This window comes from Rattus norvegicus, chromosome 1, assembly GCF_036323735.1.
Source record: "Rattus norvegicus strain BN/NHsdMcwi chromosome 1, GRCr8, whole genome shotgun sequence".
Taxonomy (NCBI): domain Eukaryota; kingdom Metazoa; phylum Chordata; class Mammalia; order Rodentia; family Muridae; genus Rattus; species Rattus norvegicus.
Genome location: NC_086019.1, coordinates 186187112 through 186203932, shown reverse-complemented (window position 1 = coordinate 186203932; position 16821 = coordinate 186187112). Strand labels below are relative to the sequence as shown.

General features: G+C 46.3%; 1 protein-coding gene across 4 annotated transcripts; it reads right to left on the bottom strand.

Annotated features, from left to right (window-relative positions):
* Positions 1–269: 269 nt before the first annotated feature.
* Chp2 (calcineurin-like EF hand protein 2) lies at positions 270–14843 on the bottom strand. Of its 4 annotated transcripts, none has more exons than XM_039078237.2 (8): positions 14667–14843; positions 3620–3846; positions 2892–2964; positions 2705–2785; positions 2460–2590; positions 2250–2311; positions 1400–1522; positions 270–1219 (listed from the first exon to the last, which is right to left on the bottom strand). In XM_039078237.2, exons 1-8 carry the CDS (start codon positions 14672–14674, stop codon positions 1166–1168), a joined length of 759 nt encoding a protein of 252 aa, XP_038934165.1. In that variant the 5' UTR covers positions 14675–14843; the 3' UTR covers positions 270–1165.
* Positions 14844–16821: the final 1978 nt, after the last annotated feature.

Genomic DNA, 16821 nt, shown 5'->3' with positions numbered 1-16821 from the left:
CCCTATTTTCACATTATTATTTGAAAAATCTCTATTTAAAAGCAGTAGTCTTTGAGTAGGAAAATTCCACAGCTTGATATATATATATGTATATGTATATATGTATATGTATATATGTATATATGATATATGTACCACTATCTCTATATTTTGTGTCTCTGTGTGTGCTTCTATTCTGTCTCCATGTGACTTTTATACTCTATTCTGCAGTCTGACAATGTTTGAACATCTTACCACGAACACAAAAAATTATTCTCCAAAGCTTGGAGTAACCATCCACTTTAGGAAAGTTTATTACTGTACCCCATCCTCCCTCCAGTCACCAACCCCATCACATTATCTTTCATCCAGGGATCAGAAAAAACCCATTCAAGGGACCACATTTCAAGATACCCTTAATTTGCTCAACCACGTAGTAAGGAAATGTATCATTCATGTTGCCTGAACAAAACCAACATAAACACATACACACACACACACACACACACACACACACACACACACACACACACACTTTTCTGATAATATTACTTCATTTTTCTTAAGTCAACCACCTCTCTATGCTAAGTCTTCCGGATTTATTCAGGGTTTGGAATTGTTATATGACACAGGCATAGCCTATTTAAATGTTCCATCTCCCCTCACCCCTTCCCTGAGATAGAGAAAAGCCCCCAGCTGGGTCAATGGTTCTGCTTGGTTGGCATTTCTGGAGTATGACATCCCGTCCTCTGGGTTAGAGGGCTAAGAGGATGTGGTCTCGACAGCTGTCGGCTCTTCGTACCCAAAGGAATGATCCCAATGCAAGAAGGCAGCCAACCTGAGAACCCCAGGTGACAAAACTCAATCCCGATGACACCATGCGTGTCCTTGGATCCAGGTGTGCATAAAGGCAACTACTTCCGGGCTGTCTAGTCACAGGCCCATGTCATCCTTTTCCCTTTTTTATCTTGTCACTTTGGGTTGGCCTTTCAGCCACTTGCAACCAAATCACTGGCTGATTCACAAATCTGAGAGCAAATGAGACTTCAGCACACGCTCCTCCAATTCCCTTTCCTAACCTTAAACAAAGTTTCAGAGTAGAATATGGCTTGTGGGCTCCTGCTTCCAGAGGCCTGAGGATAAATCCCGAGTCCATAAATGTTTGCATGAGTCAAAGACACAGGGGTCACTTCAGGATCCGGATGCTCATCTTCTGCTCGATGTTCATCTTCTCTAAGGACTGGGGAGAGATGGGTGTGGTCAAGTCAAGAGGCTTGAGTCTCAACCTAGGTGTCTCATTCACCTCCTCCCTTGGAGTCCTTGCATCCCCCAATATGCCCCAGGTCTCTCCCATCCTCCAGTGACTTGTATTTCCCATGCCTTGCTGTCCTAGGGACTCCTGATCTCAACTCCTCCTAACCTTGGCGAACTCCAGGAAGGACACGGCCCCATCCCCATCTTCATCGGCTTCCTGCACTGTGCGGTCTGTGATGCTCTCCAACTGCTCGTCTGTCACCTGGACCCCAACCATGAGGCGGAGAACCTGGGAGGTGAGAGAAGAGGCAGTCATGGAGAAGAGCCACAGAAGCTGCTCCTTTAGCCCCAGCCCTCCAACCTCACCCCATAAGTTACAACCAAATTTTCTCACTCTTCACCATCAGACTCAATTTCCCCTGTAGCCCATAGCAAACGCCTGCCACTGCATCGCTGTCCACTGTCCAGTCTTCCATATGATTCTATCTCACACTCCGACAGTGCTCACCTGCAGCTAAACCTTATAACCCAATCAACGTCCATCCTCCACTCAACAACACCTTCCCCTCCACCCTAACTTTATCATCTGTCCCAGAGTCTTGGCACTACTGACATTTGAACCTAGATAACTCCTTGATGTGGAAGGCTGTCTAGGTGTTTGGGTGTGTACAGAAGTATTGCTGGCCCTTTCCAGATAAACAGCAAGTGTGTGATCTCTTCCCAGTAATGACAACCAAGAATCTTATATACTAGCGAGAAGCCGAATTACGCCTATGTTGGGATTCCGAACTCTGTTCCCAGTCTCATACCTACTTACTCCCCACCCCTTGTCCTTAACTAACCCAACCCCAACCCCATCCAATCCCAGATCTTACCTAACACATAATCAACTGCAACCCCAGTCATCACACACACACACACACACACACACACACACACACACACACACACACACGCCTCCATTTAACCATCTTGCCCTGCCCACATCACATCTGATGTACCCATGGTCTTCTGACCTGTAGCATTTCATTCCTGGAGATCTTCCCATCCCGATCCAGATCATAGAGCTGAAATGCAACTGGGAAAAGAGAGGGGAAGAGGAAGTGAGTTTCCCTGAGCTGATATTAAGTCCTCACCAGGCCCACAGGGGGAGTTAGAGGTTCCCGGGTCTCTCCTGGTATGGATAAATGTGGAGGGCCTCACTTGGGCAGGTCTCACACACTCACAGCGCAGTTTATTCATTCTGCTGTTTAGGGGTTCAGGTTGCTTGGGGTCTCGGAGTGTGGCATCGTCTTCATCTATAGGTCGAAAATAAGCCAGGACTCTGGCAAAGCCTGCGAAATACACTCTCTGACTCCTATAGGGACAAGGATGGAGAAGGGCAATGGTCACCCAGACTGCCACCATCGGTAGCATCGCTTTGCCACCCACACCCATCTCCCCTCTGGTCAGCCAGTGGACACTCACTCACCCATTGGGGAAGAAGCTGTCTATAATGCGGTCACCCAGGGGGTTCACAGCCAGGGCTCCAATCTGCTGGAGGTCTAGGCGGCTGTGAGGACAGCACAATGAAAGCAAAGGAGGCAGATGGCGGTGTCAGTGAGGAGGGTGGGGACAGAAAAAGCAGAAGCAAAAGATCTTAGATCTCTTCTACTCACCTCAGGAAGCCCTTTTCCTCCCTGTCTAGGGCTTGGAACCTGTGGTAGAGACGGAGCAGGCTAGCTTGGGAGACTGCGGAGAGAAGGAGGTGGGGATGAGCCCTCAGAGGACTCGCAAGTCCTTACTGCCAGATCCCGTGTGCCTTGGGTGCGCTGCAGGGGACCCAAGGGGATGTGGGCAGGAAATGAGAATAAGAGGGTTTAGTCCCATCTCTAACCTCCCCCTACACCCTTCAACATAACAGGGAACAGGGTCATCTATCTCCCCATCCTCAGCGCGACTTCAACCATAAGTAAGAGGCAGATGGATGGGGATGAGAGTCGTTACCCTTGCATGACCATGTGTGGAGTCGACTCGGCTGGAGGGAGCTTGACTCAAGGAAATACTAGGTTGGAGAACCCAGGAGGTTCTCAGAGCCCAGGCATCCGTCCTCAGCTCTGCCTTCAGTCTCCATCCGAGCCCAAGGACACCTGAGTGAATCTGGTCCATCAACCCGGACTGCCTCAAACTTGACTCTTAAGTACCTGGGCTCTTGGTTTTCCAGCTCCAGAGGCGCAAATTCCCAGACTCACACTCTAAGCCCTCTAAGTCTCTGGGATCTGGAATACTCAAGCTACATTCTGGTGACCCCCTTCACTACTCTAAAACTCCTCCTGTCCCCGCCCACGTACTACTGAGCTGCGCTCACCACCACCACCACTACCACCACCACCACCCTCACACTCACAGCCCGTCTCTCTGCGAATTTGGTCCACATCAGGAATGAGCGCGACATGAGAGCTCCGTGAGCCCATGGCAAAGCCACAGAAGGAGACGAACAGCCAAAGGAACCAGGCGTCCTCTCCTTCCTCTCCTCCCGTCCAAAGGCGCGGCTGCCCAGTGGCCCCAGAGCCGAAGGTCACCGGCCTGGAGAGCAGCCAGAATCCAGGCGTTTTTTGCCTGCCACCTACAATCCTGGAGAACAGAAAACAATGCCCGGGGTAGCCGGTCAGAGGGGAAGGCTAAGAACAACTGGTCGTTTCAGCCCGGAGATTGAGGTCGCCAGCGGCTGAGCGACGCCAGGGCCCCGCCTTCCTCACGCCTATGCGAGCCAGTTTTCGCTCAATACTCCCTAGATACAAGCCTACCTCCTCCATGGGACCTCCCAGATCTGCTCACCCAGTGCTCTCACTCGGTTTTAAGTCCTGCTGGGCGGGATGAAGATTTTCTTCTAGGGAGCGGAAGAGGGGGCAGGGGGAGTGTTCGGCTCCCTGGGCAGGAGGAATGGTGATGAGAAAGTCCGGGCTCCACTAAGTGGGACAGCAGAGACAGGAATCCCGACTACTCTCTCCTTATGCTACACAAGGGCACGAAGTTTTATCTATGTACGAGTATCGTGTGGTTGAACTAATTCTTAAGATCCACAAAGCCTCGTAAGACCTGCACTGAGGACTCTGGTGCAGGAAATTAGCCATGAGTGGGTGGCTACTCTGAGCTACATGAGTCCTAAGCCAACCTGGGCTTCCTTGTTTGACCTTATCTCAAAACAAACAGAAGTGTAAGATTTATCCCAAATCCAAACTCCTGGATTCTCTCAGAAATCAGAAGTTCTGGGGCTAACTTTGCAGCTGAGTGGAACGGATTGCTTGCCAATACAAACCCAAGGCCGTGGGTCTGACACAGCACAGTGGGTTGAGGAAATTCCTAGACAGTTCTGCTATCTCTAACGAGAGGCTCTTTGCCACGGTGCCCATACAATCCATGTTCACTCTCCCAGTGTGCCCTATGGGCCCGATAGAACAACAGGTGTGTAAACACTTAGGCTTCTGACCAGTACCAGCACCCGCAAGCTGAAGTCTGTGACCTGGCTTAAAATACTAGACAGTCGCCTCACTGGTGGCACATCCACATAGCATTCTGTCAGAAAGTAAGCATCCCAAGAGGGTGGACTGAGACAGAAATAAAGAAGCAAAGGCCAGTCATGAAGAACCTTTGTCTAGATCAAGTAGTCAGTGTAACACCTCAGACCAATACGCTAGAGCTCAACATGGAGAATTTACAAATTTAGGGGCCGTATAAGAACAAACTTGGGCTGGAGAGATGGTTCGGCGGTTAAGAACACTGACTGCTCTTCCAGAGGTCCTGAGTTCAATCCCCAGCAACCACATGGTGACTCACAACCATCTGTAATGAGATCCGACACCCTCTCTGGTGTGTCTGAAGAAAGTGGCAGTGTGCTCACACACATAAAATAAATAATTCTAAAAAGGAACGAACTTAACACAATCTGAACTGTGGACAGGAACTTGGTGACATTCAATAAAGTATTTTTAAAAGAACCAAGGCCAAATTCCAGGTTGACTCTCCCCTAGGTTTGTTTTGAACAACAACATACGTGGTAGAATACACAGAGGCATAGGATGGGGCCTTGTGCTGATACTTAGAAAGCCTCCTGCTGACACTTTAATATCCCACATGAACACGAGCAGGGGTGCCCTTTAACATTTCTACCTTGGATCTGTTTATTATCTATTAAGATGATGTTAATAATAAAGCCCTCTCCTTGATTGCTGTGATACGTGAGGGATGAATGCATGGCGAGCTCAAGGCAGGACATTGCACATAGTAAGAAGCAAACAAACACAAAGGCAGTAATGTAATAGGCGCCACAGAGCAGCAGAGTCCTTTTCCTTCTGTGCATGCATACAGGCTTCAAGGGGCAAATGGTAACAGCATTTCATACATTGAGTTAAAAAATGTTTCAAAGCATTTTACTCATGTTATTACTTTACCACTAGTGTGGGAAACATAGATAATAGTTAACTGAATCTTTATTGTATCTAAAATATTGCAGAGTACAAACAGATAATTTTACAACATTTCTTTATTACAAATGATTGTTCTAGCACTTCTTTCTTCCACTTCCTTTTTTTTTTTTTTTTTGTCTTCTGGAATTTTCTGAAATAACAACAACTTGTCAGTCATCACATAGTACAATATTCAAAATCAGTATAAGTTTCACTGGACATAAATTCTAATTAAAACAGTAACAAGGCTTCACCCAGTGCGCCCGGGTTTTGCTATGCGCTCTCTGGGTCTTTGCTGGACTACTGTCATGTGTTTTGTGAACTGCTGAAAAGCACGCTGCCCTATTTCCTACAGCTATATGGGAACACCTCACTCTGAGTCATTAATAAAGGAAAAAGAGGTTAGGGCTGAGGAGATGGCTCAGCAGGTTAGAGCACCTGCTCTTTCAGAGGATCCAGGTTCAGTTCCCAGCACCCACATGATGGTTCAAAACTGTGTGTAGCTTGAGGCACCAGGGACCCAATGCCTTCTTCTGGCTTGGGGGGACCCAGCCATGCTTGTGGTACACAAATGTACACACAAAAATAAATTAAAATTTTTAATTTAAAAAAATTAAAATTAAAAATAAATAAATAAAAATTAAAAATAATTAAAAATAATTTTAAAAAGTTAAAAGGGCTGGAGAGATGGCTCAGTGGTTAAGAGCACTGACTGCTCTTCCAGAGGTCCTGAGTTCAAATCCCAGCAACCACATGGTGGCTCACAACCATCTGTAATGAGATCTGATGCCCTCTTCTGGTGTGTATGAAGAAAGTGTGTGCTTATATATAATAAATAAATCTTTTTAAAAATAAAAAATTAATTTAAAGAGAAGAAAGGACAAAAATTTAGGTGGGGTGTGGTATTCCACACCTTTAATTCTAGCAGACAGAGGCAGAGACAGGTAGATCTCTGTAAGTTCAAAGCCAGCCTGTTTTATACATCCAAGCCAACCATGTATACATGGTGAGAACATGTCACAAAGATAAATCAATCAGTTAATGTGAAGTGGTGCACACCCATAGTCCTAGCACATGAAAAGCTGAGGCACTATCCATAGTTAAGGGCTAGCCTGAGCTACATAGTGAATTCCAGGCCAGTCTGGGCAACAGAGTGAGCTCCTAACTTAAAAAATATAAAAGGAAGAAAGAAGAAAAAAAAAAAAACAAGACGAAAGGTTCATTCAGCTCTGGACTAGGAAAGTAAGGATCAGGTGGCTTTGTCAGGACTGTCCTTGATGGGGAAGTCTCTGCAGAGTCCTACACAGCTCAGGGCATCACATGACCAGTCCAACAGAGTATCCCAGCTTGGTGCTCCTGTGTTCTCATAAAGCCACAGACCCATCCTAGACTGGTGTGGTAGTCCTCTCATCTAAGCCACTCAGAAGGCTGGGGCAGAAGGATTACAAGTTCAAGGCCTCCCTGTGCTACAAAATGAGCTCAAGGCCAGGCTGGGCAACTTAGACACTGGTCCAACATTTAAAAGTATGGGACTGGCTCAGTGGGTCAGAGTACTTGTGTGTAAAAGTGAAAGCTTGAATTTGACCCTGTAACATTCCCTAAAATGCTGAGCATGGCTACACCTGCTCATGCTTGCTCAAACATGCACACATGCACACATACATACTCAGAGAGAGAGAGAGAGAGAGAGAGAGAGAGAGAGAGAGAGAGAGAGAGACTTTATTTAATTTTCTTCTGTAACTTCTGTAAGGTAAATCTGGGTGGAGGATGAAGCTTTGGGATAGAAGAGAGCGTCTAACCTGTCGCCCTAGGTTCAATCCTCAATACTGCCATAAACAGGTATCTAGTTTTGAAACTACCCTAGCGTCATCCTATCCGCATCTATACACAGATTCGTAGGGACGGTGTGCATGGATTTTGTTACCATTTGGGAAAGAGAGAAACAGTCTATTAGTCTCCAGCCTGAGACAGAGGCTTAATTCCAAAGAGACCTGAAAATATTGATCAGAAAAGTGCTTGCTTTGCTTTCAGACTAAATAACTGACAGAAAGGACACTGAGTTCCCTTTCCGATGTCCCCCAGGGACTAAAGAATGTGGGAAGCTACCCTCCTCCCTCCACAAGGCCCAGCAACACTCCAGGCCAGAGCTGGGAGTCAAGTTGAGCCCAGGAAGGAATGAGTCCCTGATCGTGTGCAGTAGAAACCTCCAGCAGGGTAAGAAGGGTTTCCAGCCTTGCTCTCTGAGTCAACGTTATGCTCAAGTAAGTCATCCTAGTACAGTGACAAGCCCATATGCACAACCATCCCCAGGCCTCAAGGGAACCCAGTGCTCCTGCTTCATGTAAGCAAATGGGATTTACACCAACTCCATACTGTGCATGCAACATCTGTCCAGTTGTTTAGGGAATATTTCTGAAGAACCTATTAGACGTGCTTCAGTGTGTGTGTGTGTGTGTGTGTGTGTGTGTGTGTGTGTGTGTGTGTGCGCGCGCGTTACTGGGGATGGAAACGAGAGCCTTGTCTACCACTGAGCTACATCCTCAGCTAAAGATTTTTGATGTTTTGGTTTATTTTTTGTTTTATTTTGAGGTTTGCTAACTTTAGTAGGCAAAATGGCTTAACAATTAAAGGCACTGGCTGCCAAGCCTGAAGACCTGTGTTTGAATGCCAGGAGGCACATGGTAGAAGAAAACCAACTCCTGGAACTATTTCTCTGATATCTGCATGTATACAGTGCCCTTACACACACATTCATACAATTTTAATTTTTTGTTTAAGATTTATTTTTTTTTTGTTTTTTTTTTTCGGAGCTGGGGACTGAACCCAGGGCCTTGCGCTTCCTAGGGAAGCGCTCTACCACTGAGCTAAATCCCCAACCCCCAAGATTTATTTATTTTATGTGCATGAGTGTTTTGCCTGTGTGAGGTGGACAGACAGCTGTGAGCTGCCATGAAGGTGCTGGGAACTGAACCCAGGTCCTCTGGAAGAGTGGCTAATGCTCTTAACCCATCTCTTCAGTCTTCAATTTTTATTTTTTAAGTTACCAGCTGTCTTAGGGTTTCATCGCTGTGAAGAGATGCCATGACCAAGGTAACTTTTATAAAGGAGAACATCTAATTGAGGCTGACTTAAAGTTTCAGAGGTTCAATCCACTATCATCATGGTAGGAGGCATGGCAGTTCTAGAAGGAGCTGAGTGTTCTATGTCTTGATCAAAGGCAGCCAGAAGGAGACTGTCTTCTGCAGACAGCCAGCAGGAAGGTTCCATTCCACAGTAGGCAGAGCTTGAGCATAGGAACCCTCAAAGCCCAGCTACACAGTGACACGCTTCACCTAACAAGGCCACACCTCCTCCAATAAGGCCACACCTCCTAATAGTGCCCCATCCCGTGGGCCAAGCATATTTAAACCACCACACCAGCCATGCTCGATGAAGTTCCAGTTAGGAAAACAAATGCTCAAGAACATTCAGGAAAACATAAAACCCTTACCACTCAATAAACAGCCCAACATAAAAATGGACAGAGAACTGGAATAGAAGTTTCTTCAAAGAAGACGTGTGAGTGTTCAGATAAACGGAGAAAAAGATTCTCAACATCACTGACCTTCAGAAGGTGAAGAAGCAAGCCACAGTGAGATATCACTTCATGCTTACTGGAATGATTAGAATCAAGATCAACAAAAACAAAAGAAAGCCACAAGTCTCAGAGAGGAGGTGAAGAAATCAGAGACCTCATGCATTGCTCATAGAAGACAAAATGGTGGGGCTGGAGAGGTGGCTCGGTAGTTAAGAGCACCGACTGCTCTTCCAGAGATCCTGAGTTCAATTCCCAGAAACCACATGGTGGTTCACAACCATCTGTAATGGGATCTGGTGTGTCTGAAGACAGCTACAGTGTACTTGTATACATAAATTAAATAAATAAATCTTTAAAAAAAAAGAAGACAAAAATGGTGCTGACATCATGGACAACAACTTTGAGATTTCCTAGTAAGTAAAAACTATCACATGATCTAACAATCCTCTCCTAAGTACATATACAAAAGAATTGAAAAACGTAAGTTCATTAGTCAGTGGGCAGATTCCTCAACAACAAATAGAGGTACCACATGACCCAACTCTACTGTCCCCCGGGTATTTTTGCCTATAGGATTCTTGAATCAGTTCATCACAGAGATGCTTGCACATGTGTATTGATTGGTACACTGTTCACAAAAGCCAGTATGGGAGCCAGCTTGGGTGTCCAACAACACATGAGGATGAAGACAATGTGGTGTATCTGTATACAAGGGAATTTCATTCAGCCATAAGAAAAATGATACCATTGCATTTGCAGGAAAGTGGGCGAAACTGGACATCATTATGTGCAATAAGATAAACCAAGAGCAGACAGGCAAGTGCTGCATGTTTCTTACATTTATTATTTGTTTGCTTAGTGTGGGGCCATTGTATGTACATGAAGATCAAACGGTGACTTGGATCAAGCCATGAGGATCAAGCCAGTAAGCAGCATTCCTCCATGGCCTCTTTTTCCTGCCCTAACTCCCTTCAGGGATGGATTGGAACCTGGAAGCATGAGATAAAATGGTCCCTTTCCTCTCCCAGTTGCTGTTGACCATGTTCTCTATCACAGCGATCGAACCCTTTTGGTCTTCGATACCTTTCATTTCGAGTTCTATTTCCTAAATGACCTTTTAAAATTCTTCTTTGATGATCTCATACACGAATACCTACATTTTATCCATCCCCTATGCCACTCCGCCCCTCTCTCTTGTTTTTTTTTTTTCTTTTTTTTCGGAGCTGGGGACCGAACCCAGGGCCTTGCTAGGGCCTTGCTCTTGTTAGGCAAGCGCTCTACCACTGAGCTAAATCCCCAACCCCCACTCCGCCCCTCTCATTCCCCTCCATGTCTTGCTCAGCTTTCTTATAGCACCAAGGGCCACCTCTCATCTCCTTCTCTGTCACACTGAATCTCTTCCACCCAACTAGTTCCCGCCTGCTTCCAGGTCTTTCCCTGTGTGTGTGACCACCAAGTTACTTGCATGAGCATGAGGGTCGGGGTTAGTTGTAGGAACATGGCAACTTAGGAGTGGCTACACCACTGAAAGAAATGCCACCCCTTTCCAAGCACCCCTTAACTTGTCCACAGTCCCTCAGTGAAGAGTGGGGCCTGGTGAGCCCAAGCATGGTGAAATGGGCGGGGGTCCAATCTTGTGAGGTAACAACAGTTGCAGTGGGTTCATGAACAGATTGGCCATGACATGTCAAAGGACACAGATTCACAGCGCTCCCTCCCAGGCCCTGCCTCTTACATGCTTCCTGTCCACTTGTCACGATGTCTCTTGAGCCTCAAAGGAACATTCCACGACCCCTTATTCCCTGTTCTTTGACCAGCTGTGAGTCAATGCATTAACCACCATCCACCACAGAAAGAAGCGTCTCTGCTGGAAATATACTAAATGGGATGTGGTGGTGGTTGCACATCTGCGAACATATAAATATCCGTTAACTGTAAGTGGGAGAATCACACAGTATGGAAATTATATTGCAATACAGTTGTTTTGTGATAATAGCTAGAAAAGCTCTGGAAATGAAAGAACTAAAGAAAAACTTGTTCACGTGTATTCTTTTTTTTTTTTTTTTTGTTCTTCTTTTTTTTTTTTTTTTTCTCAGAGCTGGGGACCGAACCCAGGGCCTTGCGCTTCCTAGGCAAGCGCTCTACCACTGAGCTAAATCCCCAACCCCGTATTCTTTTTTTATTATTGTTATTATTTAGTTTTCAACACAGGGTCTCACTATGTAGCCTTGGCTGTCCTGGAACTCTGTAAACCAGGCTAGCCTCAAACACTGAGATCCATCTACCTCTCCCTAAAGCATGTACCACCACACGGCACATATGGATTCTAAAACATGCTAGGGAAAAGAGTCACCTATGCTGTAATGGTGTCGGAACAAACAGGAAAAACAGACAAGAAGGCTCAGCGGTGAAGAGCGCCAACTTCTCTTATAGAAGACCCAGGTTTGTTTCCCAGCATGCACATGGTGGCTCACAGCCCTCTGCAATTCCAGTTCCAGGGTGTGAGACGCCCTTTTCTGGCCTCCTCAGGTACTAGGTACTTGTGTGATGCACAGACATACAAGCAATGCATGCACGTACACGTACACATACACGTACACATACACATAAAATAGTCATAAATGGTTTTTAAAAGAAATGGGCAAAAAAGTCAGATCCAAATACACACGAGAGTTTGTCAAGTAATTTAAAGTAGCACCTTAAAACAGGCAGCCGGCTGGAGAGACGGCTCAGTGGTTAAGAGCACTGACTGCTCTTCCAGAGTACCTGGGTTTGATACCCAGCACTCATGTGGTGGTCTACAATCATCTGTAACTCCAGTTCCAGGGAATCCAGTGGCTTCTTTCCATGAGCAGCAGACACACATATGTTCATGCAGGATAAATACTCACACATATAAAATAAATAAATATTTTTAAAGCAGTTGGAAAAATGGGAGTTATTTTTAACTCACATTTTAGTACATCTGTCTTTATGAGGAAGCCGTGCCCCTAAGATCTTAGACCAAATAAGCAGAGATTTAAATGCAAAATCAAACTAGATAAAGACAGAAGAAATCAGCTCTATTTTGTTAGTATTGAACAAGAACGGGACTTGCTAAATGTGAAACAGAACAGAAATCAGAAAAGATTAGTAAATTTGACTATTGAAAATGTAAAACTCTGTATACTGTATATGCGTGATATGTATTGCAATATATACGTAGTCAAAATACAACACTGGTGTAAATATTCAGCTGTGATGCAGGGTAAAACGCGATCTAATGGAAAGAAATGGATATAAAATGTGTACGAGGGTGAACTTAGTGAGGGGAGGTAGGAATCAAACCCATGTCTTCTGCAACAGCAGCAAGTATCCTTAGCCACTTAGCCATCCCTCCAGCCCTGGAATGTTTCTCCGATGCAGACTGAAAGCACCCATCTCCCCTCTTTGCTTACTAACACCAGTCTTTGTACCGCAGGCCATGGTGGAAGTGGGTTCCCACGAGATCTGTTCTTGGCAACTGACACAATGTCCTTCTTTCTGACTTCAGCAGGAAACCCAGAATCTTGGTATAAGCCGGAACCCTGCCAGGCATACTGGCTAGAGTGCCTTGGGGCATTTTGGGTGGCAATGGAGATAACGGCTTCACCAGGAAGACTGAGCCATCTCTCTGCTGAAACTTAAGGAAGGAGAAGAGCCTCTGAACCAACAGGCTGGCACAGGGTGCAAATGAGGACTAAAGGAGTCATGGCAGGACAGAGTAGAGATGCTATGGGACTCAGGGAGTCCTCCCTGGGAGCACGGAAACAATGAAAACACAGTCATGTGACAACTTGTGCACCCATGCATACAGCCTCAGTTTATGGCAGCTAGCAGTGGGAACAATGATGGCTTCCCAGCGCCTCTTCCCTGTTTTCAGACAGAGTCTCACTATGTACCCTAGCTGACCTGGAACTTGCTCTGTAGACCAGGCTGGCCTGGAACTCACAGAGATCCAGCTGCTTCTGCCTCCTAGAGGCTGTGATCGAAGATGTGAGCTACTGTACTGGAAGGAGGCCTTTTTATAAGGATCCTGATGCTATGGTGGCCTCCAAATGCCGTCTGATGGAGGCTTAGTGCTTCTGAGACAGCACAGACACCTTGGGAGGTGGAACCTAGAGATAGCAAGTTAGATCATGGAGGTGTGCCCTTGGAGGGGTACTGAGAGCCCGAGCCAGTCTGTCTTTCAGTCCTCCACAACAATGAGGTGAACAGTTTTGACCTGTCACATGCTCCCAACCCTGAGGTGATGCCTTGCTGCAAACCCATGAACTGAAACATCCAAGACCAGGAGCCAAAATGGACTTTCCATGCTTTAACTCGAATCGTCCCGCTCACTTTGTCATGCTGCCAGAAGTATAATACTAACACAGATAGCTCATTACCTTACAAAGACCCTACCTACCTCTGGCTCACATCCACACCAGGGGTTAGGCTTCAGAGCATGGGGTATGCATCCCACACAGCATCCCACACAGCATGCCTATTAGCTGTTCACTTTGGACTTCTCACCTACCATTTTTACACCCTCGTCTCCCGCTTGCCCCTCCTCCTTCTCAACGGTACACATCTATACCACAGTCCAAGGGCTACTGAAAACCAATGACTCATACTAGTGGCTCCCGGTTAGGAAGTTTCTGGCTTCCAGTGGCAGGAACCAAGCTGAACCTAGATTAAGAAGAAAAGAGCTGAGTCACTGGCACCTTGGAAAAGTCTAAGGGAGCAAGCATCAGATGCAGCCAGATCCAGCTGTTCCAGCCATGTCAGTGGATGCTGCCATTCTCTCCCCTGATGTCCCTCACTTTCAGGCAGGTTCCACATAGCTACAGCTTCTCTACCAAAAGTGCTCCTTGACTCATCAAGCAGGAATTTCCTTGAGTGTTCTAGTCCCCCTCTGTGTTGCTATAACAGGACAGTACAAGCTGGGTAGTTTATAAACAGTAGAAATGGATTCAACCTGCAGTTCTAAACACTGAGAGCATCCTGGAGTATGGCACTGGCCCTGTGGTAAGAGCCTTCTTGCTTTCTTGCTGTGCTGCCCCATGGCAGAAGGACAAGTGACAAACTGGAAGGTAGGAGATACATTAGTAAGAGGGAGAAGAAAAGGGAGAAAGAAAGAAGGGGGAAATGGAGGGCAGAGAGAGAGAGAGAGAGAGAGAGAGAGAGAGAGAGAGAGAGAACACTGCTTTTACAACGAGCATACCCTCAAACCAACTCCCAACAACAGCTAACCCATTCATGAGGACACAACCCTCTTGAAGTAATCACCTCTCTTTAGGCCCCATCCCAACACAGTTGCCCTGGAGATACCAAACATACAAACTCTGAGAGAACATTCAAATCACAGTCCCTAACATCCAAACATACCCTGAAAAAGAACCTCCACCAACCTTTGCATGAATCACTGAGGCAGAGCCGTGGCCTCTGTCACCTTGCAGTGTAGGTGACATGAACCTGACAGAGAGAGGCAGTTTCTGAATGCAACAGCTTTTTTTTTTTTTTTTAGCAGATGAGGAAAGGATGCTGAGCAGACTAAACAACAGATGTCAATAGAGTGACCCAGTTATAAAACAATGTTTACACTCACTGCTCCTCAGTTTTCAAGCAGGGAAGCACGAGACCAGGCAGGAACTGTGATTTGGGTTATGCAAGATATAAGACAGCAGTTTGGGACCAGCCCAATTTGCCTCAAAGATGCCTCTTGACATGGCTTTAAAGTCCTCAAAGTCGCTCCTGTTTAGAGCTCCAGTAAGCTGCAGGGAAGGTTAGGGTGAGATGGGGGCGCTGTGAAAGATTATTAAAGGAAGGCAGCTGGGCTGGGGAGATGCCTCAGTGATGAAGAAGGCTTGCTGAGCGACGGAAAGGAAGGACCTGCAATTAGTCAGGCATGGTCTCCGTGCACCTGTAACCTTTGCAGTGTTTTGGGGCCAAGGGGTGGAGTGACACAGGAAGAGTGCTGATACCTTCCTCTGGGTTCTACACACACACATGCACACACCACCATACACACACACACACAGTAAAGAACATAGTACAGGCAGGCATGGTGGCACACACTTGCAATGCTAGCACTCAGACTGGGACAGAAATACCCCCAAGTTCAAGGCCAGTTTGGGTTACATAGCAGAACACGTTCTAAAGTGTGTGTGTGTGTGTGTGTGTGTGTGTGTGTATGTTTGTGTGTGTGTCTGTGTGTGTGCCTGTGTGTGTCTGTGTGTGTATGTCTGTGTGTGTGTCTGTGTGTGTCTGTGTGTGTCTGTCTGTGTGTGTCTATGTCTGTGTGTCTGTGTATGTATGTCTGTGTATGTGTGTCTGTGTGTGTGTCTGTGAGTGTCTGTGTGTGTGTCTGTGTGTGTCTGTGTGTGTGCCTGTGTGTGTCTGTCTGTGTGTGTCTATGTCTGTGTATGTATGTCTATGTTTGTGTGTCTGTGTGTGTGTGTCTGTGTGTCTGTGTGTGTCTGTGTGTGTCTGTGTGTGTGTCTGTGTGTGTGCCTGTGTGTGTCTGTGTGTGTGTCTGTGTGTGTGCCTGTGTGTGTCTGTCTGTGTGTGTCTATGTCTGTGTGTCTGTGTATGTATGTCTGTGTATGTGTGTCTGTGTGTGTGTCTGTGTCTGTCTGTGTGTGTGTCTGTGTGTGTATGTCTGTGTGTGTGTCTGTGTGTCTGTGTGTCTGTGTATGTGTGTCTGTGTGTCTGTCCCTGTGTGTGCCTGTGTGTGTATGTCTGTGTAAGTATGTCTGTGTGTGTGTCTGTGTGTCTGTGTGTCTGTGTATGTCTGTCTGTGTATGTGTGTCTGTGTGTGTGTGACTATGTGTGTGTCTGTGTGTCTGTGTATGTCTGTCTGTGTGTGTGACTGTGTGTATGTGTGTGTGTGTGTGTGTGTGTGTGTGTGTGGTGGAGGTGAGGGAACTGAACGTGTACATAGTTGAAATTAGTGCAAATAATAAAAGGTCTGCAGTAAAAGTGCCCCTCAATCCTATTTTTAAATCTTCACTCCAAGAGCTGCCACATTACCCTCCTCCTTGTGGCTCTTAGAGAATTGTTCATGAAAACAGAAGAAAATAATAGGGCTACCCTCGTAGCAAAATGGGTCTTTTCTAGATGTTTCTCTCAACAGACCTTCTTTGACGCCTCATCTGCATGGACTGCCAATGCTTCTTGGCCTTTTGCTAATACCAGTGCAGAAACTGCCTCACACACCCCTGCAAAATAAGAAAATCAAGAGTAAGGAAATGCACAGCGTTAGCGCTGCCTCCTGGTCCTTACAAACCGTGAGGTGCTAGGGGAAAGGCTGGCCTGGTAAAGGACTTGCTACAAGCCTGAGGGCCTGAGCTTGGATCCTGAGGACCTTTGTAAAAGTCACAAGAGGAGGCCCACATCTGCAGTCCCAACACAAGGGAGATAAAGACAAGCAGATCCCTAGAGCTAGCTGGTGGGCCAGCCTCACTGAATTGGTAAGCTACACATTCCGGGAGAAATCCTGCCTCACACAATAAGAGAAAGCAATTGAGTAAGACAGCCTCTAGGCTCCCACATGCATTGTCATAC

What these genes read in the sequence shown, in the direction of transcription:
- Chp2 (XM_039078237.2), bottom strand. An exon ending in AATTCGCAGAGAGACGGGCT is followed by an intron (nt 2,965 to 3,619) that starts GTGAGTGTGAGG and finishes TTCTCTCCGCAG; the next exon opens with TCTCCCAAGCTAGCCTGCTC. An exon ending in CCAGGAATGAAATGCTACAG is followed by an intron (nt 1,523 to 2,249) that starts GTCAGAAGACCA and finishes CTCACCTCCCAG; the next exon opens with GTTCTCCGCCTCATGGTTGG.